The sequence below is a fragment of the Aptenodytes patagonicus genome, chromosome Z, assembly GCF_965638725.1.
Source record: "Aptenodytes patagonicus chromosome Z, bAptPat1.pri.cur, whole genome shotgun sequence".
In the NCBI taxonomy this organism is placed as follows: Eukaryota; Metazoa; Chordata; class Aves; order Sphenisciformes; family Spheniscidae; genus Aptenodytes; species Aptenodytes patagonicus.
The window spans coordinates 14,754,723-14,773,518 of NC_134982.1; the positions used below are offsets into that span (position 1 = coordinate 14,754,723).

Below are 18,796 nucleotides of genomic sequence, written 5' to 3' on the forward strand. Positions count from 1 at the left end.
TGTCAGTTCCAGCATTAGTACGGAGAAAGTGAACTCAAATTCATTTCTCCTAGCCTTCATTTCTGATGCAAGAACAGGAAGATCACCTGGCTAAAGAATGACATTAAATACAGAATAAAATTCTTCGTTCAGTACAGTTTGTCAGGAAATAAAGGCGTCTTCAAAAAGCCGAATACTGTGTCTTGAATTCTTGTAAATATAAGGTGAAGCACAAGCAGAATTCTGTGCTGATGTTTTTTTCCCAAGTTCATATTGATCTGTAGTTCAACACTAAGTTTAGAGCAAGAATTGTTTTTAGTTATGATGAACAAATAGTGCAAGAAGGATGTATTATGTGGACACTTATTTCGCTTTGTGTCCTGAGTGGGCATCCCTGACCTCCTCCCTTCCCCCCCATTGCTGGCATATTTTGTTTCATCTAACATAACAGCAATGTTTGATTTCTTATTCCCTGTCTTTTGGTAACAGTCCCATTGTCGAAACAGTCTTCATACAGCTTAGATTTTTAGGTGAGATTTTTAGTTAGATTTTTCACGCTGTTTTCTATTACCAGATTGTCTGAACAGACTAAATGACATCACCATGCGGCCTCAGGCCTAACTTTGTACAAGGGCAAAATGTTAATTTTATTTTAGACCTTTTTCATCAGATTACATAGAAAGTTCTGGGTGCCATCTTGCAACTACATCTGCATCTTATAGTGTATGAGTGAAGTGGATTTCTTTATAATTATTTATTTAAAATTAAGATATTATTTTGTTTCAGTTTACATAATAATTTTTTCTCTTTTCCCTCTCAACGCTTTGGCTTTGTCTTTCAGCAGATATGTGTTGGAAGATCAGCTAAAATAGTATATTGCAGTAGGTTAGTATTCATAGCATTGCTTAGAGTTCAGAAAGGACTTAATATTCACTTTAAGCTATTTATCAGAATTAGTGAATTTGGGGGGATTAAAGTCTTATGCATCTTTCCATAAACATCAATTACGTGGATAATTTTTTTCATTTATACAAGAATTCAAGTGCACATGTGCCTGTAAAAGGGAAAAACTTCGCAGATATACACTTTCAATAAAATTGTATATTTAACTGAAAAATCACCTGTTGGTGAGCAGTCCTAGCTTAAGCATGCATGATGCTGTAATACAGTTTAATCATACAAGACTTTTTCTGTGACCTTGACCTGTGTTTTTATGTAGTCTTTGGCATTTAGTAGGAATGCTAAAATGGATTTATGCATATCACTTTTTTTCCAAGCAAAGAATTATAGTCAAGACTGGGAGACTTAAGGAAACTCATTATAGTAATGTTACTACTAGGATGATGTTTTCTCAAACCTGAATATTACCAACATTCAAAATTAAGGTTGAATTTAAAAGAAATTCTTAAATATTTAAGCTACGGAAATGCACAGTGGAGCCATAAATCTACTGCTTAGTGATATGACAACAATGTAAAAAATGTACAAGATTATATTTTAGTGCTAATGGCCTCAGACTAATTTCAGCTCCTTTTTAGACTAAATGTTTGGAGCTTATTTTTACTTCTTTCTCATTACATCATTATTGGGCATACTTGTTACTGTCTGGAAACTTTGGAGACACTTTTGCTATGGTTGGTTCGTTGTTGGTTTTTTGTTTTGTTTTTGTTGGGGCTTTTTTCTTGTTTCTTTTAAGTTACCTAGATTGTGCCTCCCATGTCCCGCCCCCCTTCAACAGAGATAGAGAAGTGAGAGCTGTCAGTCACACAATAAGTTTTAGGGTTTTTTAAATAGCATTAAAAATGGATTCATTTATATATTTTCTGTCATTCTTTTAAACCAAAAACTACCACATCTGTGGTTCAAAACGTGTTTTAAACTTAGGGAGGAGAAAATAAAGACATACATTTTTAAAGTATTTTAGAAGTGTAGTCTGTATTTTTAAGCATAAAATGAAACTTCGTCTGTATAGTTCATGCTCATACAGGCATATTATCATAGAATCATAGAATAGTTTGGGTTGGAAGGGATCTCTAAAGGTCATCTAGTCCAACCCCCCTGCCATGGTCAGGGACATCTTCAACTAGATCAGGTTGCTCAGAGCCCTGTCCAACCTGACCTGGAATGTTTCCAGGGATGGGGCATCCACCACCTCTCTGGGCAACCTGGGCCAGTGTTTCACCACCCACAGCGTAAAAAATTTCTTCCTTCTATCTAGTCTAAATCTACCCCCCTTCAGTTTAAAGCCATTCCCCCTTGTCCTGTCGCAACAGGCCCTGCTAAAAAGTTTGCCGCCATCTTTTTCTAAGCCCCCTTTAAGTGCTGATAGGCTGCAAGAAGGTCTCCCCAAAGCCTTCTCTTCTCCAGGCTGAACAATCCCAACTCTCTCAGCCTTTCCTCATAGGAGAGGTGTTCCATCCCCCTGATCATTTTCATGGCCCTCTTCTGGACCTGCTCCAACAGGTTCGTGTCCTTCTTACGCTGAGGGCTCCAGAGCTGGACACGGTACTCCAGGTGGGGTCTCAGCAGAGCAGAGTAGAGGGGCAGAATCCCCTCCCTCGACCTGCTGGCCACGCTTCTTTGGATGCAGCCCAGGATACGATTGGCCTTCTGGGCTGCGAGCACCCATTGCTGGCTCATGTCCAGCTTTTCATCCACCAGTACCCCCAAGTTCTTCTCAGCAGGGCTGCTCTCAATCCCTTCATCCCCCAGCCTGTATTGATACCAGGGGTTGCCCTGCCCAGGTGCAGGACCTTGCACTTGGCCTTGTTAAACCTCATGAGGTTCACACAGGCCCACTTCTCCAGCTTGTCCAGGTCCCTCTGGATGGCATCCCCTCCCTCAGGCATGTCGACCACACCACTCAGCTTGGTGTTATCTGCAAACTTGCTGAGGGTGCCCTCGATCCCACTATGTCATTGATGAAGATATTAAACAGTGCCGGTCCCAATACGGACCCCTGTGGGATGCCGCTCGTCACCAGTCTCCATCTGGACATTGAGCCGTTGACCACTACCCTCTGGATGTGACCATCCAACCAATTCCTCACCCAGTGGACAGTCCACCCATCAAATCCATACCTTTCCAGTTTAGAGAAGGATGTTGTGGGGGACCATGTCAAAGGCCTTACAGAGGTCCAGACAGACGACATCTGTAGCCCTTCCCATGTCCACTGATGTAGTCACTCCATCATAGAAGGCCACTAGGTTGGTCAGGCAGGACTTGCCCTTGGTGAAGCCATGCTGGCTGCCTCAAATCACCTTCCTGTCCTCCATGTGCCTTAGCATAGCTTCCAGGAGGATCCGTTCCATGATCTTCCCAGGCACAGACGTGACACTGACTGGCCTGTAGTTCCCCAGGTCTTCCTTTTTCCCCTTTTTAAAAATAGGGGTTATGTTTCCCCTTTTCCAGTCAGTGGGAACTTCCCCGGACTACCACGACTTCTCAGATGTGATGCATAGTGGCTTAGCAACTTCATCCACTGGTTCCTTCAGGACCCGCAGATGGATCTCATCGGGTCTCATGGACTTGTGCACCTTCAGGTGCCTTAGATGGTCTCAAACCTGATGTTCTCCCACAGTGGGCGGTTCTTCGTTCTCCCAGTCCCCACCTTTGCCTTCTGCGGCTTGGGCGGTGAGGCTTGAGCACTTGCTGGTGAAGACCGAGGCAAAGAAGTCATTGAGTACCTCTGCCTTCTCTGTGTCCTGGGTAACCACGTCTCCCGTTCCGTTCCGGAGAGGGCCCACATTTTCCCTAGTCTTCCTTTTATCCCCAACGTGCCTATAGAATCTTTCCTTGTTGCCCTTGATGTCCCTGGCCAGATTTAATTCTATCAGGGCTTTAGCCTTCCTAACCTGATCCCTGGCTGCTCGGACAATTTCTCTGTATTCCTCCCAGGCTACCTGTCCTTGCTTCCACCCTCTGTAGGCTTCCTTTTTGTCTTTGAGTTTGTCCAGGAGCTCCTTGTTCATCCATGCAGGCCTCCTGGCGTTTGTGCCTGACTTCCTCTTTGTTGGGATGCATCGCTCCTGAGCTTGGAGGAGGTGATCCTTGAATATTACCCAGCTTTCTTGGGCCCCTCTTCCCTCCAGGGCTTTGTCCCATGGCACTCTACCAAGCAGATCCCTGAAGAGGGCAAAGTCTGCTCTCCTGAAGTCCAGGGTAGTGAGCTTGCTGTGCACCCTCCTCGGTGTCCTAAGGATCTTGAACTCCACCATTTTGTGGTCACTGCAGCCCAGGCTGCCCTTGAGCTTCACACTCCCCACCAGCCCCTCCTTGTTGGTCCAGCACAGCACCTCTCCTCGTTGGCTCCTCTACCACTTGGAGAAGGAAGTTATCATCAACGCATTCCAGGAACCTCCCGGATTGTTTATGCCCTGCCGTGTTGTCCCTCCAACAGATGTCAGTCTGGTTGAAGTCCCCCATGAGGACCAATGCTTCTGTCAGCTTTCTGTACATGAATGTTAAGGGTTAGTATTTTGACTAAAATATTGTACCTAGCTGCATTGATAGTGGCAGTGAGAGGTGAGTGGGCAGTGGGCACACTGGTCGCTGCCTCCAATACAAAACCCTTGGAGTTTCCTCCTCACTTGCCTCTATATGAGGCAAGCAGTGTCCATTTAAACAAATTTTGCAGAAGCTGAGGAGTCCCCTTCTGTTACTTGGGACAATGAAATGTCCTCTGTATTGAAGTATGGATGTCTCTGATTTTTTTTTTTTTTTCAGCACAACGTTCACTCCTGCTCTGGGCTAGTCTTCATGTGCTAATGTACTTGGAATGCAGCACTTCACACTTACCAGGAGGTAGTAACGGCTGCATTCCTGGGGGATTATCACATCTCGGCTGGGGAGAGTGGAAGAGAAAAGAGGGTGACAGGGAAGATTTCTGAAACTAGTTTTGCTTGTGTGAATATTGCAGTAATTGAAATCGGTGATAGCAGTTGAAGGAATGACAGCTCCCAAACACTCTGGATTGGGACTTCTGTCAGCCTTCTGTCTAACTTCTGGTTTAAAATACTTGTACTACTGATGTGCTTTTAACCTGTGGGTCACTTGCTGTGGCTTCCCAAGCTGCAGTGTGCACATGAATTCTGACACTGTTTTAGCTGCAAGACATTCAATTCTGTCATTAAAATAACTTAAAATTCATTTAAGTTTCTGTGTTTCTGCATCACTTCAACTAACAGTGTCATGCTGTTGTTAGGGAATTCTGTATACCTGTATCGAAGAGTTGAAAAAAAATATTCCTTTAAATTCTCCCTAATAATGATGCGAGTTAGAATAGAATATTTCATTTGGAAGGGACCTACAATGATCATCTAGTCCAACTGCCTGACCACTTCAGGGATGACCAAAAGGTCAAGCAAATTATTAAGGTCATTGTCCAAATGCCTCTTAAATCAGTTAGTTTCAAGCACATTGGTACTTGTGGCTTGCCAGCTAGTACAACTCCTGAATTTCCAAAGCATTACTGTGGGGATCTACAGGCTGTGGGAGCTTATGGTTGGAATATTGGTTCTGCTTTGCAATTGAAATATTTCAGCACCTTCTTTGATAACATTCCTTATAAGCGTAGTGGAGGTGGAATAGAAAGCTTTTATCCCTGGAACCACTAAGGCATTATGGAAGCGGTGAGAATATCTTGCAGCACTCAGCCCGAGATGATTGTTTGCTGTACCTGCTCTAAAAATGGGAGATAAGTTTTCTGTGTTCTTCCGACTTGTGAATTTTCCAAATCTTTTACTTACTGGCACAATGAGTACTGTACACACCAGCCTGGGGTGTGGAATATATGTCTTGTTATAAAATGTTTCTATTTACTATTAGGTTTTGGCTTGGGAAGCTCTAAGGAACAGAGGAAGGAACTGTTGTTAATATTCATAACTGAATTAACACTGCTTTAGGGAACACTTTTTAATGTCATGATGTAAAATGGACATCTTACATGGAATTGATAATTTCTAATGTTTTCTAACAGTTGTGGGTAGATGATGTTAATGTCTGTAAAGTTTATAATCTCTTTGTATATAATAATTTCTGAAATGAGAGACTTCATTGATTAAAAAGGAAATGTGTGTAAAGTAATGCTGCTATCTTCTTTTTAACAGGGATGATGATGTCGCAGTTTAATATTTCTCAGAATTCCATGCGCGGTAGTCCTGCATCTTCCAATTATCAACAAACCACTATCTCACATAGCCCTTCCAGGTAATGCTTTCTTTTAAATGGTGTGGGAGGGGCAGCAAACTGCAAATTCTTCCTACAGTGACAGTCAATTCTTGTTGCTAGTATGTGAGTGGAAGGTGATCAGTGTCAAGACAAATTTTGCGTTTGTCTGACAGCAGGGTGAGTTTCTTTAGCTGGCAAAGAAACATCTTTTTGTCAGTGAATTAATCCTTGTATTCTAAGGATTAGTCATGATTCTCTGCTCTCTCTCCCTCCCATAATTTTGGCAAACTTTCTTTCCTGCTTAAGGAGTCCCCCTGCCTCCTGCCACCCCTCCAGCTGTTTTCTACCTGTGGCAGAGGCTGAGACTGGTGGCAGGAGGATAGGAGAGAAGAGGCTAATGTGTTCCAGCACGTGTAACAGTATCGGTGTGACAGGAGGGTGGGAAAGAAGACTTGTAAAGGTATGGAGTACTGCTGTAACAGTTACACAAAAGGCCACTGGGAGGATAGGCCCAGTAGTTTGGCCAGTCTTCCAGCAGTATCCTCGTCAACTTTCTGGCTCTTTTTTTAAACTTTTGAGTGTTGGCAAGTAGCATGTACCTATAATCCAGGCCTTTATTAATATAATAAAGTACTCTGGACTAAAGTGTTCTGCATGTAGTTTCAAGCCCAGTTACTGGGCTTTAACAGATTTCATCTTCAGTCATTAGATATCATTATTAAAATAAACTTACTTCACATTTCACTTCAAGTTACTGGAATTGTGTTGGCAAATGAAATGCTCTGTATCTGCACAAAAACCAGTACACTTTATTACTTTTATATGTAAAAGGGATATTGAAGAAGGTTTTTTGAATCGTGAATATTAAAATGAATATTACAAAGTCTTCTCGAAATCCTTGTGTTAAATACTTTGCTATTTCTTTCTATGGAAGCTTACCTTCATAGAGTTGCTATCTAGAACTGAGTGTTGTGAAAGTGGTAACGTACTTTCTGAAGTATTTATTTGGTTTATTTTTATTTTTAAAAGATCATCTAAGAATGTAAGTTAAAATGTGCATGTATTATTGTCACAAGCCTATGTTATTTTTACGGCTTCCTGCCTGTAGTATCAGTCTAAGATAAAGCCAGTAAAGAATAAGTTGTATTCAGTGGACTTTGGGTCAGGTCCTACCTAACTGCCTATCACATTCCTATATCTTGGCAGTATAGTTGTGTTAGGTGAAGTTCTTTGAAATCTTACTGGAAAAATCATATTTAGAGTAGACGGCTCCTTGTTAATCCTAGTGACCTAGTTGTTAATTAAAACTTAGCTGTCACTTTCATTCAAACTTCTAGGACTAACTTTTGGAAATTACAGATCTTATTTTAGTACATATTTGTGTCATTGTTTCCTTTCCCTACATGGAGGTCTTATGAATGCTTTTTATTCTGTTCTTTACTTTGACTAATGCAGTACCTAAGCTGTGACTCTTAAGTAATAATTGAAGTTGGGAAGGTATCAATAGCTTAAAATACTGCTTTTGAGGGAGATACTTGATTATGTTGGAATTTTGTTTCTTAAAGAAGCTGTAATATTCTGAATGTATAGTATTCCAAAAGAAATAATAAATTTGTCTAAATTTGCTTTTCTAACTTCTAAATTTTTTTTTTTTATATTTTGTTTTTAGCCGGTTTGTGCCACCACAGACAAGCTCTGGTAACAGATTTTTGGCACAACAGAACAGTCCAGTGCCTAGTCCATATGCTCCTCAAAGCCCTGCAGGATACATGCCATATTCACATCCTCCAAGTTATACACCACATCCTCAGATGCAGCAAGGTAAGTCGTTAATGTTTGTTTTATTCTCCTATCTCATGTCAGCTTTATCTTCATGTTCATGTTTCACGGCTTTCTAATTTCTTTGAAGGAGTCACATGCTTAATGCAAATCTTTGAGTTGGCAGGTATGTTTAAGGTTTGCTTTCCTGACTGTACAGAGTGGTAGTATATACTTTTATTAAAAAAAAAATAAAAGGGAAGAAGAGAAGGTAAAACACGTGTTCCTGTTGCATTGTTCCCCTATGTACACTCATTTTGCATAGTTGTCATGTATACATGACAATAGAAAAAAATCAAAACAAACCAAAAACTTTTATTTGTTAGCTATGGCCATCACTTATCTGTACTTGTGAAAACCTCGTTTTTGCCAATGTAACATAAGTTTTGCTGCCAGCTTATTTAGCCTTACCAAACCTTGGTAGTGTCAACTAGATTAATTCTAAGTTGGCTAGATTATGCTCAAGGTATGCAGTAACTGGCAAAGATGACCTTCAGAATGAATGGATTTCTTTATTCTTCCCTTTTCTAAAAACAATCTTGAACAACATGAACACTGTTAAAGTATCTAGGCATTTTTTTTTGGTAAGTAGAATTCTCATTGGATTCTTCTTATTGGAGTAATTTGTTCTTAAAGTTTAGCGCTGTGCTTAGAATATATATAGCTGTTCTGTATGTAATGTTGTATGTCTCATTAATACGTTGGAAGTTATTAAAGGTAGCGAATACAAATTATATAGAGGAAAAAAAGTTTTCTATAACCAGTAAGAATATAATACTTTAATTAGGATAGATGTGGAGAGAAACTTGGCTAATATGTACATGGAATTTAGGTTTTAAATCCTCTTGAAAATTAAAATCTTGGATGTCTAATTTTATTCAAGGTATTAATGGCAAAAGGATTCAATCAAAAAGTTGGATTCTTGTTCAGATTCCAGACCTCTTGCATCCAACTCATTAATATCCATTATTACAGTGTTTTCTCTGAAACTTTTTAGGATTTAACGAGTGTGTGAATGTATCAGTATAGTTACTTATATTCTTTTGTATTTCAGCTTCAGTATCCAGTCCCATTGTCACAGCTGGGATGAGGAATCTCCATGAAAATAAAGTTTCAAGTCAGTTGTCTGGAAATTCAGCTAATCATCATGCTGATAATTCTAGACATGGCTCAAATGAAGACTACCTACAGATGGTGCACAGACTAAGTAGTGATGTATGTTACATAAATCAGTTTATTATGATAAAGCAAATATTTACTATGATAAAGCAAGTATCTGTTTAGCTGCCTTAGAAGTCAGGTATTTTACTATGTTGTTGTTGATGTATAAAACCACTGAAAATATATTTCAGTTTCAGATGTGTACACTCAACCATGCAACTTTTAATGTGTGAGATTTAATTTTTTCTAGATCTCTGTCTCCTTTGGAACCAATTGTAGCGTTCATTCTGATGAAGTTAGGAAAAGTAAAAAATCTTCACATAATCTCATATGTGAGTTTATTTTAAAGAAATGGTAGAGTGTCTCTACAATTACTATAGCAATATGTTGTTGTGAACAAGACTAGATTCTAAATAGGTGTGTAGTTAACTTGTCTCTCTGAAGGTCCCCGCAACTGTCAATTAGACTTGACATATTTGAATAACCTATTGGGTAATATAGTAGTGTTGTTAAAGGCGAGAATCCCTATGGACATTTTTTCTTACTGGTCTATTATGTGCTTTTATGGCCTGGTTTCTTTGTAACAAGTTTTCCCACTTTCTCCCACTTTTTTTTTTTGAACTACTGATTAATTTTCTTCTTAATGAGCATCTCATCCTGTGGATGAAGCTTGTTGGGATTCTTCTTTACAAGTTTGGCACACAATCTCCTAAGAGCTCTTAAGGGGAGAGCGCTTAAGTTTCAATTTTATTTTTTCATCAAAACGTGGTGGCAAGCAGGCAGGCCTTTTTTTTTTTTTGTGATTGTGTGTGTGTGTTTTATTTAGCTTACAAAAACCATGGGCAACTCTTTGTCTTCCTAAACTAGCTTGTGGAAGCAAAAAAGTGTTGTATTCAACAAGTATACTATTAACACCAGGCTCTCTAAATCCCTTGCCAGAATTAATACAGTAGAACTCCAAGAGAGTTATTAGTTTTACTAGTCTTCCTTTTTTTTTTAAAATGCAAGAATTATGCTGATTAAAAATGTTAGCTAAGAAGTAGTATCTTCAACGAGAGTGTTGTAATGAAGGAATCTATCATAATACGCAATCATCAGATGTTTTTCTCAGTCTCTGCTTCAGCAATGCAAATTCTTCAAAATAGGAAGCTGTTCTTGGCATTAAATGTACATATATCCCCCAACTATATTAAAGGTACACTATCAAGAAAATCTTGGTTTTGTTAAGACAGGATTTTTGGAAAACTTTAATATTAGGATAATTTATTTAATAATTTTTAAAAAGGAAGTATTGAAAAATATTCATCCCTAATTTTGTGATCCAAGCAATGCAACCACATCCTAGTTCATGAAAACTTAGAAATGAAACTCTTTCAAAACGTACAGACTATGAAAACATAAAGCATACCCTCCTTGGTTAGTTTAACTGGAGAAATACTAAACGTAAAAAGTAGTAAACATTGTAAACTTGCACTTTTATCCCTTTGTGCATTTTCTCAATGGAGCTTATGTGTTACTTTTATTTTATTTGTAATTATACCTTTAAAAGCTGATTTTAGTAGCTGTCATGCAGAAAACAGTTTGAAGAATTTGGATTAATTAAAGTTTTGCATCTGTGTATGAATAATAAGCTTAATAATAATGTTGCAGCCTTTTCAGAAGCAGCGTGACCTTTGGCAAAGATAGTTATGAATGAGGATTATTAAATCATAAAACTTCAAAACTTTAATTATTTTTTTATTCTTTTTCTTAGTTTTAGGATTTTATTGCATTAAAAAACGTGAGTAGTTACAGGATGTTGTGTATTTGCAATATATGATTCAGCCAGTACACCCTTGAAGGCTCACTACACATACACTCAATTTAAGAATGATTTTTTTGTAAACTTGAGAGCATTCCTAGAATGTAAGTTGGTGCTTACATATCACCATTTGATGAAGCTCTGAACTAGGAAACTGTAAATGAGCACTTCTGAAAATGTCAGCTACGGTAGGAATGTCATGTTAATATGACATGTCAACAAGAAAGGTCATCTACCTAGTTAGTCTGTTTAGTTAATTTAATAAAAGTTGCCTTTGCCTATGTCCTTGGCAATCATTGGTAGAGGACATCTGCTGTCCTAATAAAACAGCTATGCTAAAATGTTACTAAGCTTTTTTTTTTCCCAATATTTTGGAGGTTTTTTTGAGATTTATTACAAGTCAAAGATAAGTCAGGTTTGAAAAAAAATCAGCTCCATAATTTCAATGTGGTAGATAAATGAGTAACTCATCAGGAAATTAATTCATTTTGACTTACAATAACAACAAATAAGTTCAAGATACAGTTCTTTTTATTGCGTTGAATCTGAATATTAGATTTCTTTGCACATGAGGCTTTCCTCACATGAGGCAACAACTCTTTTTGCATGTACTGTTGCAAAAATAAGTGTAATTAATAGCACAGCATGAGTTTTAGATTCATTGTGCTGTGGGAGGAAAAAAAAAATCTAATAGAATTGTTTTCTAAGTGTCCATGGATGGTGAAACTGATGAAATCTGGTTTCTTATGGATTTATATTCTTTGATTTGTAAGCACCTTCAGTCCATAAATTTCAAACGCTTTCCTTTTCCCTAAGCAGTGTCAACTATGCCTTCACAAGTTGTAACATGTACACTGTCTAGTCTACGGCTATGTATGTGGAAATCGGCTGTTTGGCCATTGTTAGAAGGAGTGTGTACTTGCCCATCTATGCAGGCTTCTATCTCCTTGCAATGCCAATTTAGCTTTCTAACTTACTACCGGCTGCTGATTTTTTTCATACAGACATGTAAAAACATAATTACAGTTGAGCCTTCTAACATTCTATTAATCGGGTTGAAATGGGTCAAAAGGATAAAAGGTATTTATCAGACAGATAATTCAGGTTTGAAAAAAAAATTATATGAAAGAACTGCGTGTATGCAGGTACCTCAATAGGAGCCATGTTAGACTATTAGCTACTGACATAACCAATTCAATTAGGAAACAGGTTAAATAACCTTAGAACTTCTTTGGAGACTTCCTTTGTATGACTTTACTCTTTAAAAGAACAGACTTTTTGCAATTTGTTTATAATTATAGAGGTTGTCTCTTCGTAGATATAGGAATTGTTAGTTTGTTCTTTCCCAAAACATTCCTGTAGATGATGTATAAAAAACAGTGCTAAAAATGGGGAATACTGTTCTATAGAAGTTTAAATCTAGTTAGGGCATTGAGTGAATGATTATACTCGTGACCAGCAGAGGGCTCCACGGAAGCAATAAAAAACCTATGTAGGCCATTAAATGGGAATTTGAATAGCAGGTTTCGTGCTTGATTTTAAGATAGTGTGGGGATGAAAAAGACACATTTACATTCTTAAAGATAGAGCATGGACATCATTACATTGTAATTAGTATTATATTATGAAGAAGTTTGTCAGAAATTATTAATTCCATTGAAGCAGGTTGTTCTGTGCAAAACTGTAGGATTTGTTTGCCATGTTGGGGAAGTGCTTCATATTGCCATTGAGTTGTTTCCTATCTAATTGTCGAGACAAGCAAATAACAAGCTAAAGTCACTCCAGTTGTGTTTTGCATGAGACTATCTCAGCTGCTGCAATGAGAGTGCTAGAGATTTTGTTCAGTCCTGATGCGTGTATGCTGGAAGATATAAATACAAGGTGTTAATTTGTTTGACTGTAAAAGTAAGATGGCATTCTAGATAAGCTTTAAGGGTAGGTTAAGTGAAAAAAATGGTGAGTTCGTTTTAAAAAATCTACTTTTTATGTTCAATTTCTTTCAGTTGGTATTGTATAGAGCTCACGTATCTGCTTTTCAGCTCTTTAGTATGAGTACTTGTAACAAAAAAGTTCTAAATGGAATCTTAGTGTAAACCAAAAGTGCTTATTTAGCTAGAAGACATGTACATAGATGCATTTTTGTGTGCATGTTCTGGTTATAGATTCTTCCTAGGGCTGATTGTGCTTTGGAATATTGCCTATATAGTAGTCTAATAGCAGTCTGAATTACAAAGATTTTTATGTAAATAAATATTTTTCTAGTGTTTCTTGTATGCTTTGTTGTCCAGTCCATTTTATCAGTATATGTACTAATTTCAGTCTTTATTTTATCAAGCGTTCATGTTCATAATGTTAATTTTTTATCATTGTCACTTTAGGATGGAGATCCTTCAATAAGGAATGCTGCATCTTTTTCCTTGAGGTCACCACAGTCAGTCTGCTCTCCAGCTGGAAGTGATGGAACCCTTAAAGGTAGTCTAGCAGTCATATATATCAATGTGGTTTTTCCCAATTTTAAAGAACAGCGAGTTTAAAGAGGTATTTAGTTATTCCTCATGACTTCTGTATTCACATAGTACTAGAGAGTATGTCATTATGATTTGGATACAAAATTATTTTGAGCCCTGATCCAGAAGAAATTTCTGAAGGTCCAAAAATTGACTAATCATTCTTCAAAACAAAGCTCAAATTCATGGAGGACAGAAGGATTTAAAATCCTTTCCAATATGAGGATTAAATTCTTTATAAGAATGGTTTCAGTTGCTCTACATAAGAAATGGTTTAAAAGGCAGCATTACGAGTATTGAACTCTTAACCAGCTCAAAAGTGTTTTAACATGCAACATGTCTTAATTGCAATCATGAAATTTTAAGAACATGAAATTAAAAGTAGTTCAATGAACTCAATAAATATAGCATAAAGGAAGCCTGAAAACATTAGCTGTAGAGAAAGAATAGGGTGAACTGTCAATCAGTTGAGAGGGAACAGAAAAAAATCTGCTCAAAATAATTCTTTATGCTAAAATCTGGAATGCATACTGCTGTTTTTATATTATCCCTAAGAAGCAATGACTGAGATACATGAGATTTTAGCAAGGTAGGGGCTTGGGCATATTCTTGCTAATTTACTTTTTCAGTGCTTATATATTTACATGGCAACAGTAGAAAGATGCAACTTCTCTTTAGCGCCGAAACAAATTAAGTCTTTCAGGGTAGTCAGGTTAGGTGGAGAGGGAGAGGGAGATTCCAGAGAAGGTGAAGGTATTGGCCTTGTGCAGCCTGGGTAAGAGACGTCTTTGGCGGGGGTGGACCATAGAACAGCCTTCCTGTACCTATGAGGAGACTATCAGGAAGTCTTGAGTCAGGCTTTTCAGTGGTGTGGAGGAAAGATGAGACACAATGGACTTAAATTGAAATGGGGTGTTCTAACTAGGTCTAAGGAAAAACTTTTTCACTATCGGGACAGTTGAGCATTGGAAAAGGTTGCCCAGGGAATCTGTGCATTTTCTATCCTTGGAAGTTTTCAAGGTCAGGCTGGGTAAAGCCCTGCATAATGTGGCCTCACTCACCCTGCTTTGAGCATGAAGATGGACTAAAGACCTCCTGAGGTCCCTTCTTAACTGACTTATCCTATGATGCTGTGACTGCTAAATGATCTCTGTGGTTCATCTTCTGTAGGCATATACTGTGTTAAACAGTGATAGAAGAAATGTGGTTCAAGTGGCAAGTGAGAAGTATGTGTATAGCATGCCGGCAGCATCAGTATTTCAGGATGTCTTGTGCTAAAGGACTTGTAAGACTTGTGTAAATGGCAAAGACTAAATGTGGTTGGTTTTCTCTCTTTGTTGAGCTTATCAGTTTAACAACATTGTGAATCTAAGCTACTTCCACTCAGAGACATGATTACCATTCAGCCAGAAGAATATTTGAATTATTTTTTGGTTAAACTTGCTGCTGTTTCAATTGGCTGTCTCAGAATCCCATTTTGAAGGGATACCTCTTCACAGTATTTCGGAAAACAGTCTGATTGTACAGTTCAGACTGTAATGTTTCAGCATTAGAGGGGCTGAAAAAGTGCAAGAGGAGCTTTTTGATTTATTTACCTGTATGTTAGCTTTACTTTTCCCATTGATAAAGCACACAGCTGAAATAACTGTTACTAATGGTGCTATCCTTTTGCCTTCTTAAAGGCAAATGAACCCTGATTGAGAGAACCTGTTCTTGATGCTGCAAGAATCTTGCCAGACATTTACTTCCTCTAATCTCGAATTTTAGAAATGTACAGAAAAGTTGTGGGTAATTACAGTGTTATTTAGAACATGGGATCCCTGTCAGTTTTCGGCCTATGATTTGGAGTGAAAGTAGTGCTGATAAATTTTCCATTGATGAACAAACAGCAACTATCTATGCTGAGCTTTTTGTTGCTGCTCTCATTAGCCCTTGAAAGTTTGGTTGAAAGGTCACAAACTTTGATAAAGAAAACTAGCAAAATACTTAATTGTTTGGGAGAACAAAAAGAATGGCAGTAGACATCATCAGTCTGGAGAGAGATGTCAGGAAGGATGTTATAATAGGTAAGCTTTCTTATACAACATGGAAACTTGAGGCAATTACTGAAGGTATGGGTACAGACTGCATTTCTGTACTTTTGACATGGAAGTAGCAAGGACTTCTGGAGACCTGGAGAATGTGATTGCACAGTCTTGAATTACTTTAAGACTGAATGTAGCTGTCTGATTGACAGAATCTGAATGAGGAAGAAGTTTTGTTTCCAACTCAGGCAAATATTTGAAAGATGGCAGAAGTTACAATTGTAATTTTGGTTGGTTATTCACTTATTCAGTGGAGTAAAATTTCTGTGTTACAGAAATTTTTGCTTTACTTCTGCTCCAGTAAAGGTACCAGAGCAGCTGAAGTTTTATGCAGAAGTTCTAGGCTGGTCTTCATCCTTTCTTTTTTATGTAAATTTTATATTTTTAGCTATGCAAACAGAATAGTGGCTCTGCTTTCATGCTATCATCTGTTACCACATCTACTTTCTTAAAAAATTCATTTCTGTGAATTCATGCATGAAAAATTAACATGGAGTATTTTCCTTTTGTTGATCTCATAAAATACTCTGTAGGTTCCATTATCCAAGATCAATTACTCATCAAAATCCTTTATCCATTTGTTCTACTTTCCCACTGCTCTGGAACCTCAGAAGATTTTTTTTTCCCTCTTTTTTGTTTGTTTTGTTTTTAAGACAACTTCTAAAGATCTGTATAAAGGAAAGCCTTCCACAATGTTTTTAGTCCATTGCTTTCCAAAGAGAAAAGTTCATATCATTTACAGTCCTGTTTCCATACAGTTCCCTAAACGCTTGGGAAAAGATCTGTAAGAACTAGCAACAACCCTTATGAAAGTATATAATTTTGTACTCTGTTCCAGAAATAAGTTCTATTTCTCTCCAGAAATTGCTAATGGGTATTTGATTATTTTCTGAATAATTTGGAAAGATTACTTTTATTTTCTTAAGGATTCGTAGGACTTCTCCAGAGAGATTCCTCTACACTTGGTCTCTGAATGTATAGTGGGTGGCAAGACTAATTAGGAATCTTCTCAAATCTGTCATACAGACTTCAGTGCTCTCAAAAGTACTTGTTAGGAAAAATGATCATCTCACCCTCTCTCCTTCAAAAGAAATGAAGAAATTTATTCAAAGATTTTTTTCTGACAGGGCCAAAATAAACATTCATTCTTGTTTCTTTCTTCAAGTCTTAATTTTTTATGCAAGCGTGCTTCTGAATATAGCAGTTTTAAGCCAGAACAGCCAAAGCTGAGTTTTTCATGAGGCATTTGAAGCTCTGGAGAAAGTGGTGGGACTCTTCCCTGAAAACTATTGAAAGAGTATGTGGAAAGTGAATACAATCTGTCCCTAAAAACCTCCCAAATGTATGTTCTTATTTGTCTGTCTCATATGCTATCCCTTTAAGTTTGAATTTTAAATCAAGTTATGCTCTTTGAAAAAGAATGTCAACATTGTCCGTTAATCAAAATCAGTAATAATTTCTTTATGTCTAGTACAAAACTTGGGAAGATTTCTAGAGGAAGATTCTGTGATTTTAGAAAATACAGCAGCGAAGGACTTAGGGGCTTCCCATCTTCTTACCCTCATGTTGGATGAGCTGTACCAGTATCACTCCCAATAACTTTGATCTATTTTTTGGGGTTAAAATGTCAGTAATGGAGTTTCCTTACTCTGGCCATGCAACCTGTTCAAATTCTTAGTACTAGAAAGCTTTTCTCCTAAAGCTTCACCTGAATCATTTTTATTACAGGTTAGGCATGACACTTGACTTCTTTCTAAGGGGCAAGGAAAAACAATTCACGTTCTTTTTTTATAGCAGTCATTTACATATCAAAGAACGCTATCATGTCTTGCACTAATCTAATCTTCTACAGACTGAACAACACCGTTTCTTTCTATCATCTTTACATAAGTCATCATTTCTGATGTTCTAATTGTCTTTGATTTTTTTATCTGAATTCTAATTGGTCTGCGTTTGTCTTGATATTGTACTGTCCTAAGTTGTAGATAACCCTATTTGAAGACTTAGAAGGATGAGTAGTCAGAAAAGTACGTAGACGACTTTGTATGATACTACTGTTGTATATGAGAGTACAGCTGCCCTTTGCTGATAACATAGATCCATATTGCAAGCTGTTTTAAACATATTGCTGTCTTTTTGTAGAGCTTATCTATCTTCGTCTCATGTTGTAGCAATTGCTCTTTCTCAGATGAATAAAAAGTTTGTGCTTCTTCTCAGTGAACTTTCTTTGTTTCAAAAGGTTATTCAAATTAGTCAAGAAAACTGTAATTTTTTTTATTCTGTTTTAAGAGCAATTGTGGGCCTCTCTCTCAAAGACTTAACACCAAAAGCTGTTACGATCTTTAGATTAATAAAATACTCTAATTCTGTTACATGAGATGTTATCAATGATAAATATTTTAAACTACTATTCTTAAGACAGTGCTCTGGAAAGCTGCACTTGTTCACCTATACTCCCTTCATCCATTTTTACCAAGAACAATTGATAGTGTATGAACACAGTTTTGTAGTAGGGTATACTGCAATCTTACAGTATTTTTGTCTAGATCATACTTCCTCAGCTTGTTAGTGAAATTGTGATGAGAAGTTATATAGAAAGCCATGCTAAAGTCCAGATATGGCACTCAGTTCTCTTTAATCCACAAGACCTACTGCTTTACAGAATAAAATTATTTTTATTTTAACAAATTCACTTTGGAATACTACCTCTGTATTATTATCTCAATCCTTACAGAGAAATTGTTCTTCTAATATGTACCTAAATCATACAGACTATGTACAATACTCTGGGCAGTCTTTACCATCCTTTTGAAAGGACTGTTCTTCCCTTTTGAGTCTGCTGGAGGCACAGATTCTCAAGATGATTATTACCAATTCTGAGATTGGTTTAGCCAGAGTTCCAGGGTGGATTTGTCTGATCCCATTTTCATGAAAACATTCAAAGTGGTAAATGTGATCATATTAAATTAAAAAAATGAGACGCTTCCATTTACACATTGTAACTGCAGTGTCTTAAAATCTTTTGGCAGCAGTGTGTTCCTCAGGTTCTGTCAACACCAGGTTCTTAGCTTTTCCAACAGACAAACATCAGTATGAACGCAATATGGATATGCTCTGGTTCTTTTCTCCTTCTCCAGCTTCTGCCTTTAGGAACTTATTTACAGTATAATTACTCAGATGTGAAGTCTAATAATCCCCATGTAGCATGTATGCATTCCTTAAAATCTCTCTTTCCAAAGACTTTACCAGTAGAAAGTCTGGAATGCTGTGTCCAGGTT

At 37.5% G+C, this 18,796-nt stretch overlaps 1 protein-coding gene across 3 annotated transcripts in view; it reads left to right on the plus strand.

The window, feature by feature from the left end:
* The window catches only part of NIPBL (NIPBL cohesin loading factor), a 162,660-nt gene that overhangs the window by 65,619 nt on the left and 78,245 nt on the right, over positions 1-18,796 (plus strand). For all 3 annotated transcript variants that reach the window (XM_076362758.1, XM_076362759.1, XM_076362760.1), the window contains exons 5-8: positions 6,087-6,186; positions 7,817-7,968; positions 9,020-9,180; positions 13,306-13,399. In XM_076362758.1, coding sequence (XP_076218873.1) covers positions 6,087-6,186; positions 7,817-7,968; positions 9,020-9,180; positions 13,306-13,399 — 507 coding nt within the window. The remainder of the gene's footprint in view (positions 1-6,086; positions 6,187-7,816; positions 7,969-9,019; positions 9,181-13,305; positions 13,400-18,796) is intronic.